The sequence below is a fragment of the Haemorhous mexicanus genome, chromosome 2 (assembly GCF_027477595.1).
Source record: "Haemorhous mexicanus isolate bHaeMex1 chromosome 2, bHaeMex1.pri, whole genome shotgun sequence".
NCBI lineage: Eukaryota > Metazoa > Chordata > Aves > Passeriformes > Fringillidae > Haemorhous > Haemorhous mexicanus.
The window spans coordinates 89250345-89259772 of NC_082342.1; the positions used below are offsets into that span (position 1 = coordinate 89250345).

General features: G+C 50.2%; 1 protein-coding gene across 1 annotated transcript; it reads right to left on the minus strand.

Annotated features, from left to right (window-relative positions):
• Positions 1-378: 378 nt before the first annotated feature.
• Positions 379-7730, minus strand: CHST7 (carbohydrate sulfotransferase 7). The gene has a single exon (XM_059839428.1). The coding sequence runs from the start codon at positions 7390-7392 to the stop codon at positions 5989-5991; it is 1404 nt and encodes a 467-aa protein (XP_059695411.1). The 5' UTR covers positions 7393-7730; the 3' UTR covers positions 379-5988.
• Between the last annotated feature and the right edge of the window lie 1698 nt (positions 7731-9428).

Genomic DNA, 9428 nt, shown 5'->3' on the forward strand with positions numbered 1-9428 from the left:
CCTCATCATATCTCAGTCCCTCATTCATCTCACACCCAAGTCCTTTGCACAAACCTCACTATCCTCAACCAAAAGTGAACTCCTTTCCCCATTCCCTCATGTTAACCCCATCTGTCATCAATGTCTTCTCCCTCTCACCGATAGTCCGTTTCCTTATTAAGCACTGGAAAGCTGAACACTGGATTTGGGGGTCTTCCGTAGGAACAACTACAACAGGGAAAGAGGGGATAGGGAAGAAGGCATCAGTGGGAACCAGGAATGGCAGAATCCTCCCTGCTCAGCCCAGTGATGCAGCCCCTGCCATAATTACATGGTTTTGATTCCCTCTGTACCACACTGAGTTTTCTATGGGAAAGAAAGAGGTTTGCACATGCTCACTGGAGATAAGACCAATGCAGATTTTATTTGGTATAAAATAAAGATACACACACATACCAAAACCATTTTTACTGAGCACGTGCTATCCATTTTATACAAACATTAATATATTTGGCCAAATCAGAATAGAAAGCAGAGGTAAAAATAAAAACACAGGGGACATCCTCTACAAAGAGGTCATTTCCCCTACCCAAACTGGAGTTTCTGTCCCAAAACACTGAAGTGACAAATGATTTCAAAGAAATATCTTTGAGAATATTTAAACACAGGCAAAAGACCACCACATTCTAAGTTAAAAAGAATATGCAACTGCTTTGACTGAAATTCCAAAAGACTTAAACCTTACGCCCATGACAAAAAGTTTCAGTCTATATACAGTTGAAATTTGGCAAAGTTGGACCTTCAGAAACGGGCAACAAGTTTGGAAGCTCCAGGGAAGGAGCTGGATTCCCACTTAACAGCAACAAAAAATGGCACTGCAGGTGCTCCAGGTTAGCAGCAGAGCTGAACATCTCAGTGCTGGAAGCAAGAATTTCACAGTACTCAATATCCAGACTGCAAGTGCTAAAACAATGTTCATCAGCTTGCAGCCTGTTGTTCAGAGCTGAGGCTGCCAGACATAAGTGTCACCAACAACCAAGAGGCCCCTCAATCACTGAAACCCACCGACTCAATGTGCTTGCATCCAGCTTTCACCTCTTTGAAACACAGCCATGAGGACAGTCTGAACCTGGCCCCTCATTCACACACACACACACACACACACACACACACACACACTGCCAGAGGGGTGTTGAAAACTGCTAGTGCAAGGCTTGACAAATCCTTTTTCTCCCAGGTCATCCTCCATGGTGGTAGGTGTCATGTTAAGTTAAATAAGAAAGATAAAACCTCTCAGGTAGTCCCAGTGCTGTACGGATTGCATGGTGACTCTGAAAAATGACAGGCACCATCAGGGAGTCTCAGTGACAGCTCTCTGTGCTGAAGAAAGGAACAGAACATGCTGTCGGGCTTGCTGGCTCTCGGGGTTTCAGTGGTTTAATTGCGTTACCATAACAAACCCAAAACTCTGCAGCATTTTTATCGTTGAGCTTTACTGAAAGTGGTGATACTGAGAACTTAATGCAGAAACTCAGGACTTTTCTTGATGCCCAGACTGATGGGGGAGGAGGGGGCTAAAATGACTCATGCAATACTGAAGTTGTTAAATAAGTAACTCCACAACTCCACTTTTGTTAGATACTGCAACTCATACCAAACTATTTCTATTGTACCTGCAGTATGCAAGTACATACTGTGGATATCTACAAGGACTCCATATCCTAAGGAGTAGAAATAAGGCAGGGCCTAAGTATTTCTTGGCCCTGGACTTTCATAATTTCCCACAAGCAATTATGGCATGGAAGTATCCCAGCCTTTCTTGAATAATTACAGTACTCAAGTTTCTACCTCCCTTAACTTGGACATGTGACAACCAGAAGTTAAGTAAAAACAGACAACAGAGTTGTCTTGTGAGCATTTGTCATTTCTATACCCATTTCCCACTATGACTTTTCAATAAATTAGTTGCTAATTCATTGTATGTAATGTAGCACAAGTAGGTAATTTTCACCAATCTCAGTCTGAAATACTAAAACTTTATGGCTGAGTCCTGCACTGTGATTCTAAGCTGTCCAAGTTCAGGTTGGATACAAAAATGTGTTTACTGTTCTCTTGCTCATCATGCCATGCTCTGCTCTAAATGAGCAGTTCAATTTTTTACATCATCCAGTCTTGTATTGCACTAAATAGTTTATTTAGTTGTTGTTGTTGCACTGATGGGCAATTTCTACTGGGCATGTCTCCCCAATGGCATCCCATTGGCCCTGGTCCTCTCTCCCCCACCCCCATCCCCTAGGGTACAAAACCTCCTGAGTGAGAGTTCCCCACCCTCTTTTCTGCCTGGGTGACCCCATCACGTGTGTCTTGCACCAAGCCAATAAACAAGATACTTGCACCCACGTGGAGAAGAGCGCCTCTTGTCTTTTCCCTTCGTCTGTGCGGGTCCGTGTGGGCTGGAGTCTTAAGCTGGCTGGATTGGACTCATAGAAGGCCCAGGAAAAACACGGATTACCACAACCCAGTAGAACCGTGACTTCACCTCAAACTGCCCAAGCTATAAATGTCCAGCTGCTCTCACAATGCAGTCTAACTATGGGTGTCCTGCTTTCAGCAGGTTCTGGTTGGTTCCAAAGATCTTTGCCACTGAAACTCCATGCTGGTTGTCCTAATAAGGCCTGTTTCTGCCTTTTCAGAAAAATACCAACACTGACATTTGACAGTACATTTGCTTTTTCTTCAAGGCCTGAATTTCAAGACCAAGTACATGCTGTAAGCACCCTGAATGATGCTGTCAAATGCCATCAAAACACCATGAAGAGAAAAATAGGGTGCATTTGTTGGTGAGCCTTAGTTGTCCTCCTTGGGTAGAAGAATTTTAGAAAAACTCCTAATGATTGAAGCGCACGTGTCACACCACCAGTCACTAAACAATTGTCATCCACATCCTGTTCTAAGATGTCTTTCTGGCCTACTTGCTCCTTTCTCAGCTTTGGATATCCCCTATAGATTTTTTAGATGAGTTTTCTGATGAATTCAGGTCCACTGAATACAAACCAAAAATTGCACTTGCTATATTTTGTACACTTTGCCCAATGGAGCCTTTTTCACATTATACAAAAATTTAAAAATTAAAATAATCACTCACGGAGAGCAACCAGGCTAGTGAACAACTTGTGCTGACAGAAATAACTATTGATACAGAAAACGCATCTATCATAGAATATCCTGAGTTGGAAGAGACCCACAAGGATCAGCTAAGTCCCATTCCAGGCCCTGCGAAGGACAGCCCCAACAGTCACATAATGTGCCTGGAGCATTGTCCAAAAATTTACTGAGCTCTGTCAGGCTTGGTGCTGTGACCATGTCCCTGGGGAGCCTGTTCCAGTGCCCAAACACCCTCTGGGTGAGGAACATTTTCTTAATACCCGACCTAAACCTCTCCCGACACACTTTCATTCCCTGGGTCTTGTCACCAGTCACCAGAGAGAAGAGATCAGTGCCTGCCCCTCCACTCCCCCTCATGAGGAAGCTGTGGACTGCAGTGAGGTCTCCTCTCGGTCTCCTCCAGGCTGAACAGACCAAGTGACCTCACATGCTCCTCACATGGCTTCCCCTCAAGGCTCTTCACCACCTCCGCAACTCAAACACAGTTTCAGAAAATACCAAATAATTTCCTCCCAGCTACAAGAATCAAGTTAAGCTAGATGGTAACACTTCTTTGCTCATCATGATGAACCATTTTAAGTGAAATTAAGTGTGAATTTTGAAAGACTTATGAAAGATATCTACCACCTGAAAGAGCATGATGAGATTCTCTGTCAAGGCGAGGAGAATGCTTAACTATTGCATCACACAATTCTGTGACTGCAACTTGCTAAGAACAAATCAATAGGATATACTGGATTTTAATCTCCCATCCAATTAAGGAAAAAAAGTACCGTATCATCTTTTGGTATGCACAAAAATCTTAATTTCTTTTCAAACCTGTCAGTACAAGCCAGGCTGGGTATAGTCCCAGAAAAGCCTCCCAAAATAGGTTACCTGACACAGGTTATCAAGGCATTGTACAGGTACTAGCTATACAAATACCGTTATTAAATGCTACTGGAACACCCAGAGACAAATTTTGGTGTCACAAGCACAGTGAGAGAATGCAGAAACATCCCCTAGATAATACACAAGTTTTTCCAGCACAAAACGAGACCCTGTAATTCTTACTTCAAGCAGAAGCCCAAGGTTGCAAAACTGAATGAAGTATGCTACAGGGAAATGGATAAATTTGTTCAAAAATATTGTTATGACTACATTTTTCTGTCAGATAATGAAAGAAACCTGCTTCTTATGCCAACATACTCTCAGATGGGAAGATCAAGGGGAAAAAAAATGAAGGTTCATCCTAACTTAGTGACATGCTGTACAGCATGACACTCAGAGCACAAAAATGTACAGTGCAATTCAAACACTTCCTCCACGATAACATAACGTCTTTGAATTGCCTTTATTTTCAGCACTTTATCTAAAAAGCACTTTCTTCCTGATCCTGGATTATCCGCAATTTGAAACTCATATTCTGGGTTTGTAGTTGAGGACTGCATGCAAACATCCCTATAATCCTGTACACTCTCATGGAGCCATTTAAAGACTACCAGACTGTAACAGATTCAAAAGCAGTCTCTATGAAGTGATGAAACTGCATCCCTAAATTACAACTGAACCTTCTATCCCCACATCAAGAAATTAATAGACAAAGGTACTTGCAGATACACACCCTCTTCTCACACAAGTTGCAGGATATCTGCAGGAACATGTCATTTAAAAATCTAAAATAAAACTTCAGGGCTTGTTTGTTTGTTTGCTTTTTTAATGTAAGATTTTATTTGGGAACTTCATGATTAATTGGTCTTAGCCTCTTAGGAAACATTTGCTGTTGTCCAGGAGTTGCCAGCTGAGAGGATGTTATTGTTTGGAAGGGATGTGATCAGGAGGACCCTGTGCATGGCACAATGTGTCAGCCCGGAAGCAAGGGAAGAAAAGTGATTCTCTCATCTGAGAGAGAAAACAAAACGGAAATGTCAAGCAGTTGCCTTCCAGCTTCATTCACCCCTACACGTGTTCCAAAGAAACATGTTAGTCACCTGTATCTCACATGGGTATCACCAAACTATATTAATGTACGTATATTTTAAAAAATCCTACTTTCAAAACAATTACAGATTTCTTTAGAAAAGCAAAGATTCCTGCCACAAACATCTTCAAAACACATAAGCAGGCAAATGCTTACCCTCCCTGCACTGCTTACCCTGCTGCTCAGAACAAGGGACAGAGCTGGACACGGTTCCCTTTCCCTCAGCCCCCTCCCGACAGCACCAGCAATGAACAGGGGCAGAGACCATCCCTGCAGAGCAGGTTTGGAGAAGAGCTGAGTCCTACCCTGCAGCAGGCACCCTCCTCCTGGCTGTCCAGGCCCCTGCTGACCCCTGCAGCGACTTCACAGAAGCCTCTTGTGTTTCAGTAGCAGCAGGACAGAGGTCAGTGTGATTCAGAGCTCCAGAACGGCAATGCTCCCACAGGAGCACCTTCCAGGCCCTCTAGTTTCTTGCTGAGAGTCTTCACCTGGGGGATTTTTAAATTTTCATGCAGTTTGTTTGTAGCATACCTGTTCTTTGTACACGATCACAATTTCAAGCTAAAAGGCTCCAAGAGTGATGCCGTACTAGGAGGACGCCCCTTACCAAACCCTTCTCGGAAGTGTAACATCCCCCTGCCCTCTCCACGCAGCCCAGAAGGAAAACAGCCACAATGAAGCCACAGCAGCACGGAGGGCCTGCACCCTGCAGCGCTGCCTGTACCCGAGGCGAGGCAGGTGTCCCTCAGCCGGGGCTGCCCTCAAGGGAGCTCCCCGCCCGCCAAGTGGGCGCCTACCATGCAGCGAGGACCCCCGCGCTCAGCTCTGCCCGACGGCGCCCGTCCGTCCGCCCTCAGGCCCGTCCGGGACGTGCGGCTCGGGCGCTACCGGGCGTCGCCGGCGCTGAGGGGGTAGGCGAGGATGCTCATGGCCTCTCCGCACGCCGCCTCCACCTGCCGCACCTGCTGGCGGCTGAGGCGCTCCCGCCAGGCGTGCACGGCCTCCCGCGCGTCGCGGGCGGAGATGAGGAAGGGCCGGTCGGAAGAGTAGGCGGCGCCGCGGGTCATGTTGACCACGAAGTCCTCCAGGGCCGGCGGCACCGTCAGCCCGGCGAAGCGCAGCAGGCGGCGCAGCTCGGCCCGGGGCTCCCGCACCAGGTCTTCGTAGCGGAGCTGCGTGTAGCGGCGGCGGAGCCAGTCCGGAGCGCGCCGGGCCAGGAGGAGATCGCGGAGCCAGGACTGGCAGATCACCTCCAGCGCGCCGCCGAGGAAGAACTCGGCGCGGTGCTGCGGCTGCGGCGGCCGCCCTCCGCCCAGCAGCCCGGGCGGCAGCAGGAGATGCTGCTGCTGGTGGCGGGCCGGGCCCCGCGGCTCGGCGCGGTGGCGGCTGCGCAGCACCTGGACGCTCTCCCGCAGCAGCGCCTGCCGCGCCTTCAGGCGGGAGTTGTGGACGGCGCGGGGGTCGCGGAAGAGCTGCACCACCCGCAGGTTGAGGCCGGGCTCCCGCAGCAGCGGCAGCAGCGCGCCCAGCTCCAGCAGCCGCACGTCCTTGATGACCACCACCGGGTACTTGCGGCACTCGGCCTCCAGCTCCCGCAGAGCCCGCGGCGGACACGTCTCCTCGCAGGTGGCGCCGTCGACGAGGCCGATCTCGCCGCGGGGCCGCGGGGCGGCGGGGCAGAGCGGCGGCGAGCAGATCACTTTGTTGGTCCGCCAGCCGAAGATGCTGGCCGTAGTGAGGTTGTCGGCGGCGGGCGGGGCGGGGGCCAGCGGGTCGCGGGGGCCGGACGGGGCGGTGTAGAGGCGCAGGACGGAGAAGTCGCATCGGAAGAGGGCGCGCAGCATGTCGCGGAGGGCTCCCTGCAGGCTCAGCGCGTCCCCCGGGTAGAGCGCCTGCCAAAGGTGCCACATGGGCTCGTACAGGTAGAAGACGTCGGGGTGCTGGTTGAAGAGCTCCCCGAGGAAAGAGGAGCCCGTTCGCCAGGTAGCGTGCAGGTAGATGTGCCGCTTCCCCGCCGTCCCCGCGCTGCCGTTACCCGCCGCCCCGGCCGTGCCCGCCTCATCCTCCTCCTCTTCCTCGTCCAGCGGCGGCCGCTGCTCCCAGCCCCACTCACTCAGAGCCTCCTCCAGGCTTGGGCAGCGCCGCAGCAGCGGCTCCTCGTCCGTTCGCCCGCGCCTGGCCCCGTAGTCCAGCGCGTAGGGCACCAACAGGAGCAGCAGCAGCGTGTACAGCACCAGCACCGCGGCGAAGCGGCGATGTTCGCCTCGCCACCGTCGCCGACCCTTCATCGCTGGGACCGGCTCGGACCCCGGCTCCGCCGACCCTCTGTTTGCCGGAGGGCGGCTCTTTGCGGAGAAGCAAAGTTAGCGGCAGCGGCGGCGGCGGGGATGTGGGCGGCGGGCGGTGCTCCCCGCCGGGGAGCACGCCCACGGGCACGCCGGCCCGGCTCCGGGCTCCTGGCCGCGCCACCCGTCGCGCTCTCCGCCGCCTCCTCCTTCTCGTCCTGCTCCTCCTCGCAGCGCGACGCGGAAGCGCCCGCACCTGCCCCCGCTGCCGCCGGAGAAGCCACTGCCGCCGGCGGGGCGCGGGCTGCTGCTGCTCCCGGTGCCGCTGCGCCGGGCTCCGGGCCGCCCCTCGCCCGGCCTCCCTCCCTCCCCCAGGCAGGGCCGGAGGGGCGGGCTCGGCACGGCGGGACTCACCCCCGCCCGGGAAGGGGCGCACCGAAAAGGAGGTGTGTTAGCCAGGACAGGTACCGAGCAGCCGAGGGTGTCCCGAGGAGGAGTGGTTGGTCCTGCTATTCACCAGAGCTCCGGAGAAAGAGCACGCAAGACGCTACAGGAAGGATGAGAGGTGCAAATGTATTTTTAGGGTAGACGACAGCTATTAAAATCTGCAGTGAGTTTCAGAAATGCTGCAGTTCTGCGCTGTAGAGAGCTGCGGGGTTTCTCAGCCACACTTTTGTCTACGTGTGTGTGCTGATGGGATGCGGACATCTCGATCATGACTCATTGCTCCAGTTTTTACACCTGTAAGTTCCATAGCTATTCCATAGCTGTCTTTGCAGCTGGAAGGAAGAAATGGGCACCCACAGAGGGACATTCAACCTATTGTGGATGTCTTCCTGTTAGCCCTCTTTATTAACTACAGTAGGAGCATAAAGTCACCAGTTCCAATGTAGACTTCTAGTTTTTTAGACATCTAAGATTATTTGAAATCTGCTGGGAGATGGAAAGTCAACATGATGTTGACTTCAGATGTTTAAATTAAAATATATAGTCTCAGAATCTCCAGCCCAGACCCTGCCTGACCTTGGAAGATGCTCACATAAGGAGATGGACCATGATCCCATGTTCTTGGTCCAAGCATTCAGCTGTCAGGAAAGTGAGGTCCCTATCCTGCTGATGGTGTAGTGGTAGCTGCTGACAGTCCTGACCTCTAGGCAATAGGTGGCATCCTCTGTAAAACGCTACTAATATTTAAGTATGGTGTGCAGGGCAAAATTCAGAGAGGATAACACAGTTTTTGCCCTTGGTGTATGATGCTTTGACTCCCAGAAGAGTCTTTGTGGTATATAAGCACCTGTGCTTAGACACATGACACCACATGCAACAGAGAGCAGAAACAACCCATTAGTTTCTTGGGTTCTAAAAATGCTCCATCCATACAGATATGTAGATACACAGCCTGAAGATGCTGGACATAGTATGAATGTCCAGTTATTAAATAATAATCTAGTTTTGAATTTGTCAGGCAAAACACAAGGACCAGAAATCAGGGTGAGAGAGAAAAAGCATGCTTCTCTTCTGTGCAGGTGGTGAGCCAGTTGTCTGCCTGCTAATTCTTTACTTACCCCATATTAATAAGTGTTAAAGACTGGGCTTCCTGCCCTTTATGGCGTGCTGAGTGAGCAGAGGGTGCCAAGCAAGATTTGTGAGCTCCTTAGCAGAAGAATGTTGAAATTATAGCATTGGAAAGGAAATTCTGCCTCAACATACATTTTACTGCTTATGTCTTCAAACACCAAGATACACCAGAATCTCATACTTAGCAGTGTGAGTTTCACCTCTGACTCAGTAATACCAGGATTTCATCCAGACTCTCAGCTAAAGGAGGATGACAGAATAAAAACACACTTGCCAAAATCATGTTACAGTCTTGTCAAAAAAAATCCCTTCCTCATCCAAAAACCATTTATATTTAGTATTTTGAGAACCATCAGTGTAACTGACTTGTGTGGCATCATGCAAAATAGTAATTTGGATAGATTTACCAAGATAGGATCCGGAGAAGTGCCAATGAGAATGGATAACTCAGAGATGCCAGG